This window comes from Aythya ferina (genome assembly GCF_964211825.1).
Source record: "Aythya ferina genome assembly, chromosome: 10".
In the NCBI taxonomy this organism is placed as follows: domain Eukaryota; kingdom Metazoa; phylum Chordata; class Aves; order Anseriformes; family Anatidae; genus Aythya; species Aythya ferina.
Window position 1 is genome coordinate 18,951,043 of NC_140306.1, and position 17,570 is coordinate 18,968,612.

The window sequence follows — 17,570 nt, forward strand, 5'->3', positions numbered from 1 at the left end:
CGCCCGGAGGGCTGGCCTGCCATTGGGCGGCGGGACGCAGAGGCCCCGCCTCCCTCCGCCATTTATTTGAAGGGGGTCGGGGGCAGCCCTAAGATGGCGCCCCCCGGCGGCGCGGCGCGGGGCTGGGCCTAGGGGCCCCGCGGCCCAGGGAGGGGCCGGGCGGTGCCGCTGGGCCCTGGTAACGCCCGGCCGGGCCGCGCCGCCCCCTTCGCTTCGCCTCCCCGAGCCCGGCCCCGCCGCGCTGCCCCATGTCCCGGTGCGCCGGGCGGTGCCCGGGCCCGGCGCTGCCCTCAGGCTGTGCGCTCGCCCCCGGCCTCCCCGCCGCCATCTTGGCGCGGGCCGGGGCTGGCGCGTGCAGAGGGCGGCGGCTCTCCCTGAGGCACTGCTGGCAGCCCCCTGGAGCTCGACAGCAGCTCCTCTCCCTCGCGGCCCCGACGGGCTTTGTTTTCGTCAAGTTTTTAGAGTCTCTCTGCGTAGATGGTTGAACAAGCATCAGAACGGATGTTTTACTTGGTGTGCTGATAACATTCACTGATAAATGACACCCCGTGACCAGGACACACCCAGCCAGTCATGGTGCATTTAGTCACGCTTCCTCACCCTCCTACCCCTTCTGCCTGCCCTGAGCTCCTCAAGGAAGGAGTTTGTGCTGCTCCTTGCTGAAAAGGGGCTGAGACAGGTCTTTTGCACCTGCCACCCTCGTAGGTGATTTATGTTTTCACATTACTTGTCTCTACAGTTGGATAAGATAAACCTCTAGCTTGCTTTCAGCACTATTTCAAAGTTCCTGTGTTTTTCTTTCTACTCCTCTGTTTTTTGGTTTTATTGTAAGGAAGCAATCTGACTTGGAAGTGTTATGTCAGTGTGTTGTTAATTAATCAAAGTATCTTTTTGAGGTATATTCCTGATGAGTTTCTTGATGTTGTGGGGATATGCAGGGCCTGTAGGGCATGTAGTAGTCTTTCAGAGGAGGAGAGGTGGTCCTTCAACCTCAGTGCCAGTTTTCTGGACTAGTAAAAGTTCAAGGGGGAAAATGTGTTTAAAAACAGCCTTTAAACACAGATACCTTCTGTGTCTCGGTTCTGACAAGATCAGTAAAACAGAGATACATTAAAGTGTGCATGCGCACAGAGAAGTCTTTTCAGCCTTTGTAAATACACTTTTTTATTCTGAGAAATTCTGTAAATAATGAAGCTTTTGTGAGTGCTTGACAATTCCGTAAAAGTTTAGAATTCATATGGTAAAGTCTCACGAGTGTGCTGTCCCATCTTACTTCACAAATATGAGAAGGGAGGATGGGGCCTTGTTTTCAGTGATCAGAGCAACAAAGAGATGAAACGGTCTGACCTCACAGCTTTCTGGATAATGCCGCTGTTTTGTGTCTGGAAAAAACGAAGTACTGATGCCTCAACAGTTAACAGGCAAACCCAAATGCAGCTTTCATCCTTGTTCAGGTAAAACTTTGACACATAAATTCTGCCAGATGCTAAATTACTTTTTAATTTTTTACTTTTAGGAGAAATTTGACTCATTTTCTATGAATACGGAAGCTGCAGCCCCTGTTAAGGTGAGAACCTTCTATCGGGTCTCTAACCGGGCACGAGGGTCTTTTTTGTAGCTCCTGCACTTCCACGCTAGGTCACAAGATGGGGTAGGAACACCCAGAAAAGATGAGCGTCCGATTAAAACATTCCACAGTGAAATGCTATTTTACCATTGTATTATAACCAGGCACTGTAATAATTCTTGTTCTTGCAGAGACAAAAAAATTACAAGAAGTAGTCATTATGGAGTTTTATTTTTCAGGAGTTATGTTCAGAAAGGTTCTAAGAGGCGTTATGTAAACTCAAATGCACGCTTCTAGTAATTTACAGATTATGCTGTCTGTAGTGAGGATTGCTGGACAGAACAGGATTTGCTAGCAGAGCAAAGTGCTACAATAAGGAAGTTGATTCCAGCTGTTAGATAAACAAGAAGGGATACAGAAGCATTTTTCAAAAATGAAACGTTCTATAGATGACACATTTATTTTCAGAGCAGGAAATACTTACTGCCTGATGGTGTTCTTTCAGGCCTGCCGCTTTGCCAGATGCAAGCTGATTCATGGGTGGCCATTGTTCATTATACCCATAATTGGGAAGTGACATTGTTTTTGGCTTAGAAACCAGAACAATTCCACAGCGTATCCAATCAAACACCAGACAGTTGTTGAAGCGGCATTTTTTCTTCAGAAAGTGAATCATTTTATCACTTTTTGAGAAACTGATGTCTTGTATGTTAACAAGAAATGCCAGTCTATGTGTTTTACTGGAATGCACATAGCTTTGGACTAGGGGGTGACTTTCAATTGTGGTAGTTATTTTGAAGTTGATTAAGGGACATTGAAACTATGTGTCCTTGTCCTGGTTTCAGTTAGAACAGAATTAATTTTCTTCCTAGTAGCTGGTGGAATGCTGTGTTTTGGCTTAGGATGAGAAGAGTGCTGATAACACCCCGATGTTTTAATTGTTGCAGAGCAGTGCTTATACCAAGCCAAGGACACCTCAGACTTTTGCTCTGTCCTGCCAACAGGCAGGCTGGGGGTGCAGTAAGAGCTGGGAGGGGACAGACCCAGGACAGGTGACCCGAACTAGCCAAAGGGGTATTCCATACCATCTGACGTCAGGCTAAACAATATATAGGGGTGGCTAGCCGGGGGAGGGGGGCCGGACTGCTCGGGGTTAAGCTGGGCATCGGTCAGCGGGTGGTGAGCAATTGCATTGTGCATCACTTGTTTGTACATATTATTATTAGTAGTACTATTATCATCATTGTATTATTATTATTATTATTATTATTATTATTTTCCTGTCTTATTAAACTGTCTTTATCTCAACTCACAGGCTTCACTTTCCATTTCTCTCCCCCGTCCCAGAGAGGGAGGGGGGAGGGTGAGCGAACGGCTGCGTGGTGTTTAGCTGCCAGCCGGGTTAAACCACGACAGTCCTGCAGTGTAATATTCTAGGAAGAATTTTTGATTTTGCAAAGTAGTGCCAAACAGGTCTGCTCACCTTACTCTCTGTTTCTTTACCACAGATAGTAATTGGAGAGTTTGAAGTCTTTTCCCCAGCCGAAAGTGGACCACAGTGTACAAAATATTGACAGCAAACAGTATGGACAAACACAGTTGGTATGAGTACAAAAGAAAGGAATTCAGGTGTATAAACCACTTGTTATGACAAATTTGTTAAATAAAGTTCTTTGGAAAAGAGATGATGTAAAAAGCCTAAGTTGTGGCCCTGGCTGGTAGAGGCAGTAGGCAGCTGGTGCCATGCCACTGGCCGCTGAGGATTTCCTCATATGGTAAGTGAGCTTTTGTTAAGCTACATGTAAAAGATCAGGAATGACAGTGACATTATTCTAAACGCTTGACTTGTAAAGCACTGCTTGATGGCAGCAGCAAGTGATTACAAGCTGTAACCTTAGTCTTGTGAAGCTCAGTTTACCTTTTAAACACAGTATACATTACAGTTAGGCAGCACCTGAGGAGCACCTTGGGGAAGCACCTTGTCAGGGTTTAAGTGAGAAGCAAGAGATGAAAGCTTGATAAAATTTGTGGTTGGTCCCAGTTCTATTCATTCTGTGACATGAAAGAAAAAATGCTGGTTCACATGCCTGTGCAAATTACATGAAATGCGAAGACAGTCAGAGTAGCAGAAGTGAAAAAGGCATCAGAAGACCTGGCAATGTTGAGGCTGGGGAAGCATTTGGGCCTAATGTAGAAGTGAATGGTCACAGAGCACTGGATCTAGTGAAACCTGTTTTCGGTTTGTTTCTGGATTTTCCATCATCACATTGACATTATCTATTACATTAGATATGTACAAGGAACAACTGAATCTTTTCTCGCAGTTTGACTCAGTCTCATCATTCACCCTCACTAGCAACATCTGTGGGTGCACAAGGAGGTTTGGTACTGGGTGTGGGCACGCAGGGCTGATCTGTGAGCCCTCAGGGTCAGGGCTGCGATCAGTACCAGCCCTGGGCCTGATTTGAAAGGACATTTTAGAAGGAAATCGTCCAGGTGTACAGCATAATGATCTCCAGAGCCCTGTGGATTTCTTTTCTGATAGTAGAAATAGCATTTGACATGTCCTGTGGTTGTTAGATTTCCAAAAAGTAGTTCTGATACTACCAGAAGAGTCAAGGGAAAATCAATCTGATAACTTTTCATTTTTCCAAAGTTAAAATGTGTAGAAATTGGGCAGAAATTACCCTGAGAAGCAGAAATGCTTTTGTATAAATTAGCAAAGGAATGTAGAGAAGTGATGTAAGGAAAAAAAGGGGTAGATAGGTCCCATACCTGCAGTTTAAAAAGTGAATTTAAATGAAGCTATCATTAATTCTTCTTTGCTTCATCACTGGAAAAAATAATCAGGAAGATAATCAAATACATGAAGTGTAGTAGCCGAGCGTTTATCATTTAAAACAACTTCAAATTCCTTTGTAATTGCCTTATAGAAGTAAACAACTGTAAATTACTTTGGAATTCCCGTATGGAAGTTATAGCTTACCTTAGTAGGTAGGTTTATAAGGAATTAACTGTGTTTGTGGTTTAAAGCTCAAATTTAGGGCTTGGGATGTGAATTACATTTTTAATAAACTCGAAACATTTGCAGCTGTCAGAGTCACAAGAAGGAGGCTTGATTCACAGGAGGTGTTGGGCACAGTCTCCTGTCTGCCAGCTCTAAATCCACGTTCTTAGGCAGCCTGTGTTACTGTCTGAGGCTACTCTTCTACTGCCACCTTCCAACCAGTTTCTAATTTGTGGTGGAACAAGAAAGAATGCAGCAGAGCGCAGACTGACATTAGATACCTCTCATTCTGTTCACATTTCAAGGTGATTTTCAGTTGTTTGGTGGAATACATAGGCAGCACATATGACTGGGAAATGAAAGCTAAATGTTAGGAGATAGTGTTTTAATTCATCCTTTCAGCAAATCTGTAAAAGCTAACTTTTCAGTGCTGGTGTTCACTGCAGTGCTGCAGTGTGGATGGAGCTGCGTTTTCAAAATTATCTTGGTTGATCTTATTTGACTTCTCAAATAGTTGCAGTAGTTGTTTGCAGAAGGATTGATCAGGACTCTGACCTGAAAAAACAAAGGCAGGGTATTCCGATCTGCATGTCTTGGCTATGTCAGTGGTACTTTTTAACGTCTCCTGGCATGCACTGGAGAGGTAATCCTTGATGTTAATTCCTTTGATGAGCTCTTCAAAATACTGCTTCACTGAAATTTTGTATGTTGGTGGATCCTGATATGAAGCTTTTCCTTCTAGCGTTTTCTCAATTCTTTCCTTGAGCTTTTTGTCCTCCTGCAGAAATTGTACAGAATTTACATGCTGTTCCAGGAGGGCTTCCATTTGATGACAAAGCTGTCCGGGAGCTTCAGCTTCTTTTGAGATTACTTGCAGTGTCTCCAGTTTCGTAGAATAGTCTTTGCGTAACTTGGAGCGCAGCTCAGCCATCCTGTACAATATGCCCTTCAGCAGACCAGTTCCAACCGTGTCAATCATTACCTTGGTGTCAGTAGCATCAGCTGTTAATTCACTAATCAGCTTTTCACATTCCTGAGTGAAATAAATTGATGGAAAGTTCTGTTGCATCATAGTCATGTCTCTGAGCAGTCATGTTTAGAATAGTCAAGTGCATTATTAACTTTTCAAAATACAATACCCCTTGTGGGTTCTCTGCTCTAAAAGCTTAGCAATTATGGCACCCATTAGTGCTCAAAGCCAAATGAAAATACAAATAATTGTAAATGCCTTTTGAAACGTTAGGATCCATGGCAACAGCATGGAGCTGCAACAGAGGAGGGTCAGGCTGGGTGTTAGGAAAAGGTTCTTCACCCAGAGGTGATCAGGCACTGGCACAGGCTCCCCAGGGTAGTGGTCACAGCCCTGAGCCTGCCAGAGTTCAAGAAACATTTGCACAGCGCTCTCAGACACAGGGTCTGATTTTTGGTGGTCCTGTGCAGAGCCAGGAGTTGGACCCAATGATCCTTGTGGGTTGCTTCCAACTGGGGGTGATTCTGTATTTTTCACTCAAATAAGCTACTTGCTTTGAGGCTTAGGCACTATTCAAGCTCAAGATACCTTTGGATGAAGTTCAAAGGGTAACAAGGTGGCAGGTTTTTCCACCAGCCCAGCTCTGAAGTACCTTATTGTGAGCCTACTTCCCCAGGAAGGACATCGGAGGCAAGGCATCCCAGAGGAATACCTGAGCTCCGTACAGGTGTTACTTAAATGCAGGTGTTTGGGATGGTACATGGCACGTACTGCACATCCCTTGCAGAGAACAGCAGTTTAAATTTGCAACCCCACATTCAGTAATACATCCTAGTACACTAGTAAATAAATCCTAGTAAAGCATCCATGTTTCTCCATCCACGTAATGAACCCAACCAAATTCTGAAGACATGGGAATAGCTTTGGTAAGCATATCTCACGTTATAGCTAGGTGAAGGAGAGCCCAAGAGGCGTTGTCTGGCCAGAGCCAAAATCTATCGTTAGATTAAAATACGTTCTTTGGGTTGGCTCTGCAGTGCTCAGGCAGGGGACTCAATGTCTTTGTATGTCCCTTCCAATTGAACTATTCAATTCCATTCTAAAATCCTCGAACGTGGCTCTAATCTACCCAGGGAGCATGTGATTTTGCTAGTGTTATGGCTAATGTCACTTGTACCTTCCTGGCATCTTCAGATTTCTTGTGAATTAAGTGTAATTTTTGTATAAATTCTTTTTTTCTTCCCTGGTAAGCTTCTGATACTTTAGCAACGTTGTGGTCTTTGTGTTTTCCAAAGAGTTTACAGATGGCACATATTGGTTCGTCATCAGTCAGACACATCTGAGAGGAAAAAAATACACGAGGAGAGTTAGTAGCTATAGAAAAGCGATACGAGTCAAGTAGCTTGGTGGTTCGCCTGCTATTAGCTGCTGTTAGAACTGCCAGAACCGAGTATTGCTGGTGGTGCTGCAGTGTTTGTCTTGCAAACAAAGACTGCTGTTACGCTGCGTTTGTTCCACTGATATTTGCAGGACAGCACAGATGATACACATTTTGCCAAACTGCATGCCACTTGCTTGCTGTCCAAAAAAAAATGTACTGCCTTCCGCTGTGTTGTGAATTTTGCTACCAGCACACACAAGATGTGTTTTATAGGGAAAACAAAACCGTGGGTTAGTTCAGGAAGTGCTTTTCATGCGTTATCATGCATGATAAAGGCAGAGACCTGTGTGAAAAGCGATGAGCGATGGCTTCACTGGTGGAGCAGCAGGGGATACTGGCATGGCAATGTAAGAATGAAGAGCTAGCAAGAGGCAGACATACTTTACATTATTTGTAGTATGTGAATGAGAAGCTTGAGTGACAGTGCTGCAGTGGCAGTAGAGTGACCGAACTATTTGACTTGAGGAATGAGAGCTTGGCCTCTCAGAGATTTGATTTCAGTGGGACTACGCCTGTGCTAACCTCTAGCCATGCAACTTTAGCTTCTGCAGCTAACTTCATTAGTAGGTAACAGGGAAATAGAGTATTGGGTATGAATTATGGAAGGGAATTCTGGCCCTTTTTAATCATTTTGGTATGTTGCTTAGAAAAGGCAAAGATGACACACCACTCGGTCATCCTCAATAGGAATAGATTCAGTTCTGCAGTTACTCAGTCTAGAAGGCTGAGCTTGATTTTCAAGAAAGGTTACAGCTCTTTTGGAGTTTACGAAGCTGCTTGTGAGTGGCTGCAGAAAGCTTACAATTAGTGGGGTGGATAAAATTATTCTGGGTAAGGAAATCTTAACAATAGTCGGTATTCACTGATTTTTCTATATTGGAATAAATTGAGATAGATTAATATTATATATTTTGATATTGTAAGGACTTTATGTTTAAGGCCTTCATTAAGTATTGGTTGTCCACTAAAACTTCCAGTAAATATATGTTTTTTATTTAGCATGTACTTGATACATCCAGGACGGAAAGCGTGCAAATTCCTGAAAGTAAAAAGAGTAGAGAAAAATTCATACCAAGTTCACATTTTCCCCATGTTCTTCACACGTTTGGGACAACTGTTTTTTCTCCTGCACACAGTTTTTTTCAAGTTCATCTTTGAATTTCTCCAGGATACTTTCAACTAGGCTATTTCTTAGCAGGCCGACGATTCCTCTGCCTCTCAGATAAATTACCTTCAGATGAGAAAAATTGTAAAATAGATTGAGGGACACAGGAATGGCTTGTTGCTTTGATAATTTGGTATAACACAGAAAAACGCATCACATCTATTTATTTATTACATTCTGTAATGTTTATGACATTCTGTACACGTGGTTTTGGACCACAGTGAACTAGTACAGAAATACCTACGTGCCCATTTCATTCAAAGATGTATATTTTAGCTTTGAGGCTCCCAAGTATCACCTGCCCACACTTTGAGTATAGTTGATGCTATTGAAGGGACCAGTGACACGGGTGCCACACTGTTGGGGAACAGGGGAGTGACCTGCTCCTTTCCTTTCGCTGTGGTGTGGCACGGTATTCCTTGCAAGAACTGTGGCCCTCCGATGAAGAGCTGGGGCGTACCTCCCACTTCAAACCACAACAAAAGTCTCCTAACTACAAGAGGTCCCAGCTGCCCCAGAGCTCTCCCCTACTTACTTTGCGGCACAGGGGGCAGTGGAAATGGCCGTTGACGTGGTGGCAGTTCTGGTGAATTAGGATCTTCTCCAGGCATTGCTTGCAGAAGTTGTGTGCGCAGGACAGGACCAGGACTGGAGGGGTGAACAGCTCCAGACACACGGGGCACAAGAGCGCCTCTCTTAAGGCTTCCATGATGGTGTTTCACCACATGAGGAAGACCTTTCCTGGCTGCTGCTGCAGCCCCTCTATTCTGGCAGCCTGGCACTGGCATTCTAGAATCAGCCCCAGTCTCTGTAGTAACATCTCCATGGCAGCAGCAGCTCCCTTCTTTGACACGCTGACAGTTTAATTGGATCTTCTGCATCTCTGATCTCACCGAGCCCGTGCGCAAAGTCACTCTTTTTCACCAGGATGTGCTCCTTCCTGTAGGAACACCTTGGTCTTGATGTAAGCACTCTCTTGGGTGTTTAACACGCAGAGGTGTTGAAACAGGCCGGCATCTGTTGCTCCGATTAAGAGTTTTGAATCTCAGTGCAAGACAAGTTCCTTGGGGTGGTCAATTATTTTATTGCCTATATGTTTTCATGTAGAATTGGGTCTTTTGTTCAGTCATTGCAATTCACATTTTCATTACCTTGTGCTGAAAGCTTCTTCAGAAAGTCAGCCTACACCTCATTAGCAACATTTCTTTTTTATCACTAACCTCTTTAAAACGTGTTTTAGAGAACGGAATCCCACATGACACTGAAAGCTAACATGGCATCTGGGTGAGGAACATTCCAGTAACTGGTTCCTGGGGATTTACTGGCAGATACTGAAATGCATTAATGGATTCTGTGCCTGGTGTTAAGTCTCCAACAGGCATAACCCCAGGCGTCAGTAAGAGCAGCATATTTATCAAGACACTAGTCTCACTGCTTTCAGATGGATGTAGAAATCACATAAGACATTTCTCATTTACTGTTAAGTATGTCGTATGTTGCACAGTATCTAGGAAATCAGAATTAATAGTTTAATGACTAAAAAAAATCAAGGTAAACGAAGAGGTATAGCCATAAACAGGTGGGTAGAGTGCCTGTGTGCACGCACGCTGATCGGACATAGCTTCTTTGGGATGTTAATACCTGATTGTTAGAGGAATTGTGTTTGATCTTTTGTCATCTCTAGCCCAACCCACAGTTATCTGTGGGCCTGATTGAAACTCTGGGGCAGAGCTGGCTTTGCTTACTTTGGACAGTCGTCCTACACAGGAGTGAAGATTTGGCACTGAAGTCTGTGACATACATAAATTTGTATGTAGCAAACCCATGTGAATTACATAGAAATTAGGAGTGCAGCCAGAAAACCTCAGTGCAGTAGTTAAGGAGAGTTATTTTCCCCCATCCTTCTCATTCAAACCTTTCCCAGAGAAACCAAGGGGAATAAAAGGTGAGGCACCATGCTAGGAATTGAAGACAAAATGCCTGCTTGAACGTCCCATCTGGTTGTAACCTCATCAGAGCTTTCTAGTCACTGGTGCATTTTGCAAATAATTTGTAATCCCTGTTTTCCAACAGCAGCCTGTTGCTACTCTCATCTCTAGGCCTTCTCCTTTTCCATAATCTGTGTGTCCTTGTATTGCGTGGTGCAGACTAGCAGAGGATGCTCTAGGGAGGTGTGCTCTGTAACGGAGACGGGCTGTGCAGGTGTAAAAATAGGCATGTGAGGGGAAGTATCAATAAGAGCGTGTGGAAACCTTGTGTGGGAAGTACAGTGTTCTTTGCATCATGTACTGCAGTCAGCCAATGTTACTGCCAACACTGAGCGGTTTTTTGCTTCATGTTATTATGTAGGACATTCTCTTTGAATTTTCTGTACTCTAAATTAGTGTGGAATAAGTTTTTCTGTCAGTAGAACCCTTTTCTTAGTGTGTAGTGGGGCTGCAATGCAACCAGGATTCAAGGAGATATATTCACTGTTTGGTGTTTGATGAGTTAGAGCTGAATCAGAGCCAGTTTTCTGTTTCAGGCTATGGCATTTTTTCATTCATTGTCTTTACCATTTCAGTCTTTGGAAGCCATTCACTGCCTGCATGCAAATTATCACTGAAACTGGTAGAATTCATTGCAATGTAAGGAAACTCGCTTATGGAAGTCCAGGATACAACTTACTAATTCCTGGCTGACATTGGCTAACCCTTATGATAGCACAGAGGTCAGATCGCTTGGATAGATCAGGCAGGGCAGGTAACAGTCCCACGCTGCTGCTGGTTTATGGAGCTAACCTGATAGCCACAGCATTTGTGTTGTGTCCTTCACTATGTAAGCACAGGCCAAAATGTGGTGCTGAAACACGCCTGGTGGCAGCGTGCCAGGGCAAAGAGCTGGATGATGTTGCCTTCTCTGGTACATAGAGGGAATCACAAATATGAGCTGAGTTTTGGACGGGACTAACATTTCGATGGAACCAGGTCATTTTTCACTTGTCCAATAGAATGGAAATCAGATGTAATTAAAAAAGATAGCTATTGAGGTCATATCCTCCCTAATGGATGTATAAAAGGTAATTTTTTGGCAAACTAAGTAAAACTTTGGGGGAAAAAATTACATGCTATGACAAAATGTTCATTGGAGTACTTAAATGGAAACTGTGCCTTTCAAGACACACATACATAGGTATGGCTGTCATAGATGAGTAGTATTTTAACATCCACTCATTTTTAATAGCTTGCCACCTACTAATTTCTGAGACATGAAACCCTTCTTGGCAATGGAATTTTTAACACCAATTATTTGCTGTCTGAGCGGATTTTTCCTTTTGAGACTTTGGAGTCAGGCTATTTAGACCCATCCCTTATGCTGCCCACGGTTGGGGTAACTTTTGAAAAAGAGGCCTTTACCTGCTGGCCTACACTGAAGCCCTTCCCATAACCACGCACTTCGCCTGCAACACAGAACACTTACTTTTTTGAGTAACTCAGTGTGCGTTTAATCTTTAAAAGTATATAAGGATTGAGAATAGATCTACCTGAAGAGCTAGAAGAATCTTCTTGAGCTCAGGTAACACTTTCTTAGAACTCAACCATAATTCCATGGTTACTTGTACCACTGATAAAGTTATTATCAGTGAGGCATCCTAAATCTATTTGGAAGTTTCTGTTGGCTGCGGAAGGGCAGCTTGCCTTACATTCAAATCTAATTAGTACAGTTGTGTCATTCTCTTAGAATAAATATTAAATCTCTAGTGCAATATTATGGCATGCAATAAATGCCACAATAAACAGTTATCAGCACTGTCAAAAGCCATATTGTGCTAATATGTGGGTATCCTCCTCTGCCTGACCACTGGGGTGGGTATAATCACAGTGTGTCTTCCAGTACACAAGCACAAGTTGAGCAAAAATGCTTTGAGACCCCAGGGCAGTACTCTGTGTGTTGGCTTTGTGGTATGTAGGGTATCTCAAAGGAGTTTTCCAAGTTCTGGCTGGCAGACAAAGTAGGTTGGTGTGGCTTTTTACATCAAGGCTTCTACCAGTTGGTTAGTACGAGGATGCAAAGACGTGAGATCTCTGATCTCCTCCTAAATAGTCCAATGTTGTCTTAAAAGGCAGTACTGGTGTTACTGAAGCAGGGGAGAAAAATGGACTAGTGGTAATTTTGCTGAGAAATATGGCCATGTTAGTGCGCACTAGGGTAGATCAGTCAGGATGGACAGGATGGGATTGTCTCAATGATGCTCATATTCTTTTCTCTTTTTGTGTGTGTTTGTTTGGGGATTTGGGTTTGCCTGTCTGTTTTTTTGTTTGTTTGTTTTGTTTTGTTTTTTTGGTTGGTTGGTTTGATGGGTGTTTTTTTTTTTGTTGCTGATTGTTTTTAGATTGGGTGCCATTTTGAGTCAGTTTAAAGGGTGAACAGACTGTATCTACACAATTTCTTGAGCCTATCTGGAACTGAATAGATCCCTTGCAAAATGGGTATGGGTGGTAGATTTCTTGTTTTTGTGTGTCTGTATACAGATAATTTGACTCAATGTTTATTACTAAAAGTGTAACTGTAAAATAGCTGAGTAGGTGTAGGAACCTATTTTTAAGGATTCTAAGGTGTTCTAAAGATTAGTCCCAAGCCTTAGGCTGTATTGGAAACTGGAGTTTATAATTCAGCAGTGTACTGCAGCTGGCACTTGTCCGTAACCGGCAGAGGGAGCATAGAAGCTGTGAGTTTAATTAAAGTAGGGGAGAAAAAAATAGGTTGTTTTATTGTGTCCCGTGAATAAGTCTATTTAGTCCACTGTTTGTAATACATGGGTCCCTATCCACTCCCCTCCAGAAGCCACTGGAAGAGGGTTGGTCTTTTCCTGCTGTCTCACAGGTTGCCAGCCCGGGTGCTGTAGGAGATGGAGCACCTCCAGGCTGCCTGCTGTCCCGTGGCTGTAGCTGCCCTGACAGCATCACCTCTATCAGCTGAAGCAAAAGCCTCACTGAAGGTAATGATGAGATTGAAGCCTTGTCAGGACCATGGTAGGTGAGACCTTGGACAGCAGAAGATGAGGTAATAGGAAGAGGTTTCTCCCTTATGGGATCCTATTTTCCTTCTTTGCTGTCACTGAAGGTGAGGCTGGTGAGGAAATGCTGGTGGAGGGACAAGCTTCTTTGAACAAAGACCTTCAGACACAAGTTAAACCCAGGAGTGGTCTGTTTCCTTACTGTCCTTGGCGGTAGGGCACATGAAATGTTTGTGTGCGGGTGCATGGCTTTGCTCCCTGACCCTGGAGGAGGGACGCTGCTGGCCACAGCCAGGTGATGCGGAGGATTCAGCAGCTGACTCAGGACCTCTCAGCAGTCATGAAGATTAACTGTTTAATCTAAAGCTCTCACTAATTCTGCTGTGACAGTTCAGAGGATATGCTGAGATCTTGTAATAAAGATCTAGGAAAAACAAAGTGGGAGTCAAAACTTGTCCAAGGCAGCAGTGCAGAAATTCCACAAACCGAAATGCCTGCGACAGCGGGGTGGCCTCGCACCCCTGTTGGCACTGAGACTCCCCTGTACTTGGCCAGGCTCAGGATGCTAGCAGCTCCCCGGTGTTGTGTTGTGCTAGCATGAAGCACTGACGCTTGGCAGCATTTAGCACTTTCCCCCCTGCCACCAGCCTGTCCCAGGTTCGCTGCAGGATTTTAGCAGGAGGCACTTGCTGCTGTGTCTGTGTGGCGTTTCCAGCACAGGCTGTTCTATCGGGCAGTGCAGAGCTGTCACAAAGGGTTGTGGTGATACGGTTTCTCATGCTTCTAAGTCATAGCTGCACAGAAAAAGACCTCTGCAATACTGTGTCTCTCTTCTGCCTTCCTAGATGCAAAACTGCTGGCACGGTGAATTTTCTCACTGGTAGATGTATAGGCTCAGAAAAACTCGGCCTGATTTTTGTTTTGCTGGTTCACAGGTAAAGCAGTAACCTGTTCCATGGAATTCCTTCCCAGCCTGTGTGCTACTTTTGGATCTTGACTTCTACCTCAGTTTCCAGCTTCAAATATCCAACTAGTGTCTCACACGTCTCCTTCTGAATGTCAGGTTCTTTTTTAAAATACTTTCATATTTTAGTATCTCTTGTGTTGGCTGACAGAATCATGGAATATCCACAAGAATCATGGAGTCCAACTCCGGGTTCCGCACAGGACCACCCCAAAATCAGACCACGTGTCTGAGAGCATTGTCCAAGCATTTCTTGAACTCTGGCAGGCTCAGGGCCATGACTTGCCTGGGGAGCCCGTGCCAGTGCCCAGCCACCAGTGAAGAACCTTTTCCTAACACCCAGTCTGAACCTCCCAGGCACATCTCCATGCCATTAATTGAGGAATGGCCCTTTACAGGTACTCACTCTAAAGAGTACGAAGCTTGAAGCAGGGAGCTTGCTTTGCTTTCTATAATTCTGCGATTGTTTAAAAGGGAATATTGATCAGGTTGGACACAAACCTCTCAGAATTGGTCCTGTAGGACTTCTGATCTCCATCAGGTCTCCAGCCTCCTGTCTGGAGAGCAACTTTTCATTTGGCAAACATGGGAATCATCTCTTGCTAAGTTACTTTGTTGAAAGCATGTCCTTTCTTTTTTTTTTTTAAATTATTATTATTATTAAGCTGCTACCCTATCATATGTCATAAATCAAAAGTAATTTGACTGCACGGTCATCTGTAGAAAATAGATGTGCAAAGCAGACCAGGTAGTGCCACTGAAACCTCTTATGCCATGTCACTGAAACAAAGGGAATTCATTTTAACCTCTACTACTGATTTTAGTGAGAATGTGCCACACATTGTGCTCGTGTGGGAGCTGCTGTCATTGCCCATTGCTTTTCTTCGGCTCTGTGCAGTATGGCAGGAGAGGGAAAAGGAGGAACAGCAATAAATCTCAATTTATTGTTTCTAAATGGCCTTTTACTGATTATACAGCAACCTGAAAGCACAAGAATGAAGCAAATACTGCATCCTGAAGTCACTGGCCATAAGAGACTTAAGATCCCTTTCCCTTCTCAAAATGCTTTATAAAGTAGCTAGGTATGCGTGAACTATCTACACCCGAAACTACACAGGGTAATGCAGAAGAAATCTTTGTCAGCAGTCAGCTATGCACAGTTGACATGCTGACAGACCCAGGCCTGGAATAAATAGATTTTGATCCAAGAGCCACAGGAAAATCTCAGCTCTTTGTTCCTGCACTATTCTGTGTGGGTGGAGAGAGAAAAAAATCAAGCATTTGCCTCAGAGCAGCACTCTGTTCTCAAGAGACACGTGGAGCCAAGTGAAAGAAGTGGCAAGAGGAATTTATCTGGTAGTTAAAGATTTGTCTTCATCCAGGAGTCAAAATGAACAAAAGGTCACGTATTTTTCACAGGAGGAGACTCTCAATTGTTTTCACGAAGATGCAGAATAAACATTTACAATTAAAAATTGATAGAAATTAACATCCAAAGTGAGTGCTGTCTCTGTATGGAAAATTAACAGGTAGAAATGGGTGTGTGTGTGTGTCTGTGTGCGTGTTCCATGTTGCCTTAGCATGTAACGCTTAGAACCAACCTGTAGCTGAAAGAATACCAATAGATTAGTTCAGCTGCAAGGGAACTTCAGAGATCATCTAGTCCACTGCCTGACCACTGCAGGGCTAACCAAAAGTTAAAGCATATTAACGAGGACCATGTGATGGCTTGCAGGGATTGCTTTGAGAGGAACACTCCAGCCCTCATTGACAGCTGGCATGGTGTTTTACAGAGTATTTCCATTTTCCCTTTATATGGCTGGAGAAAAGAGCCAAAAAAACCTCACCAGCAGACCAGGACTCGCCCAAAGCCAGTGGAGAAGGCAGTGCCGACAGTCAGCCAGCTCGCTGCCAGAGCAGGATGAGTTGTGCAGAAGCAGGTGAGTCCTTCATTTTGACTGGATTTGTGGTAGTGGAGGGATCAGACACTCTCAGGCACTAAAGTTAATGCAACTTCTACTCCAGGCTGCTGTAAACCACTTGGACCAATTACATCTTCCTCTGCAGTGTGCTTTCAGGGACATTTTACCAATTACAGCAACATGATGCTTGAGGGGACAGACTCATAGTTGTAGACTGGAGCTGACTTGTACATAAAAAACTCCTCCTTGCATCTCCCCCACTTCCACCCACCCCACCCCAAAAATGAAAATTCTCATCACCCTTTGATGACGTGGGAACTCCCCGTAGAACCAACCTAGGCCTGGTGTGGGGACAAAATCCCACCCAGGCTTTTCTACCTCCGGCTGCTGAGGGTGTGTTTGCTCCTTGGGCAGCTGCTGCACTGTATGAATCCCTTGTAGCTTCAGTAAAATAAGACACACCAGACGTAGGTGGCTGCAGCTTTGCCTGGTGCACTGCCGTATGAGGTGGCAGAGCACAAGGAGACATTGTAGAAGGAGGCCTTTGGCATTGCTGGGGTCAGAGGAAGCTGCTATTGCTGCAGTCCCCTCATGCCAGTTCACTGATGGACAGGGGAGAGAAAAGATCACAAAAGAACAGCGGAGTCTGGAAATGCTAGTCAGGGTCCTCCTGTCCCACGCTGTCACTAGCTCCTGGCCATTTTGCTGCAGTGGGATGAGGTCACGGATTGTCAGCATGACCAGGCAGTGACAAGCACAAAGAGAAATCTGCCCACACATAACCCACAGCTGGGAGGCTGTCACACAAATCTGTGAGTCAGGTTTACTGCATCAGGAAATGATGTGGAAAAAGCCTGTTTGCAATTTAAGCATTTACATCACCCAGGTGAGAAATTAATTAATAGGATGCTGCTGTTTGTGAGTTTGCTATTTCATTTAGATGGGCTGTTGTTTTTTTTCCCCATAGTGGCTTCAATCAGATGGAGGGGTTGGTTTGGTAGTAATTACACCACATTTGTCAGTGAACCAAAAAACGTACTAAGTGAAAAAGCACCCAGTTCTGCAATATCCATCTGCATGGACAGCCGGTAGGTAATTTTTCAAATGTGAACACTTGACATTAACTTCAGAAAGATTATTCTAGCTAGTTTTAATGATATGCAGTCCTTCTTAATTATCCTGGTTTAAACAATTCTGAGCTGGTCTCTATGCTGTGAGCATGCGAGCTATTTGGAACTGTTCAACTCTGGATTCGCTACAGTTGAAATGTTGAAATAATTCCTTGGGAATTTATGATACCTGCAAATGCATCTCAATTTTCCCAAGTCTAACTGCTATGATACGCTGGCTAAAGCTGAACTACATGCTGTGTTGCACAGGCTCTTTACAAAGCTGCTTTTGTGTATGTGATATTTTAATTTCAAGTGTGCTTACTTCGAGATGATTCTACCAAAGTACTCGTTTGGCTCTGAATTTGGTGTATCACCATCTAACAGATCAAGTAGGTATAATTTAAATATATAAAACTGATCTGTTTT

The 17,570-nt window shown here is 43.9% G+C and overlaps 2 protein-coding genes across 11 annotated transcripts in view; one reads left to right on the plus strand and one right to left on the minus strand.

The window, feature by feature from the left end:
* The first annotated feature begins 145 nt into the window (after positions 1-145).
* The window catches only part of LOC311441840 (uncharacterized protein), a 40,038-nt gene continuing 22,613 nt past the window's right edge, over positions 146-17,570 (plus strand). For 2 of the 10 annotated variants that reach the window (XR_014696239.1, XR_014696244.1), the window contains exons 1-5: positions 146-705; positions 1,517-1,567; positions 3,076-3,169; positions 15,904-16,050; positions 17,000-17,120. Coding sequence is in view for 3 of the 10 variants with exons in the window: in XM_084530411.1 (XP_084386537.1) it covers positions 13,039-13,162; positions 15,904-16,050; positions 17,000-17,120 (392 nt within the window). In the remaining 7 variants the exon portion in view is untranslated. Of the gene's footprint in view, positions 706-1,516; positions 1,568-3,075; positions 3,343-12,715; positions 13,163-15,903; positions 16,051-16,999; positions 17,121-17,457; positions 17,534-17,570 lie in introns of those variants that run through there. The other 8 variants (XR_014696245.1, XM_084530412.1, XR_014696242.1 and 5 more) reach the window with 7 other exon arrangements.
* Positions 3,353-9,619, minus strand: LOC311442084 (E3 ubiquitin-protein ligase Midline-1-like). Its single transcript, XM_084530852.1, has 4 exons — positions 8,686-9,619; positions 8,058-8,216; positions 6,674-6,883; positions 3,353-5,607 (listed from the first exon to the last, which is right to left on the minus strand). Exons 1-4 carry the CDS (start codon positions 8,857-8,859, stop codon positions 4,999-5,001), a joined length of 1,152 nt encoding a protein of 383 aa, XP_084386978.1. The 5' UTR covers positions 8,860-9,619; the 3' UTR covers positions 3,353-4,998.

Excerpts from the sequence above, each read along its gene's own strand:
- LOC311442084 (XM_084530852.1), bottom strand. The coding sequence starts at position 8,859 with ATGGAAGCCTTAAGAGAGGCGCTCTTGTGCCCCGTGTGTCTGGAGCTG. Across the intron at positions 8,217-8,685 it reads ACTGCCCCCTGTGCCGCAAA|GTAATTTATCTGAGAGGCAG; the intron begins GTAAGTAGGGGA and ends TCTCATCTGAAG. Across the intron at positions 5,608-6,673 it reads CAAAATCACATGCTCCCTGG|GAATGTGAAAAGCTGATTAG; the intron begins GTAGATTAGAGC and ends TATTTCACTCAG.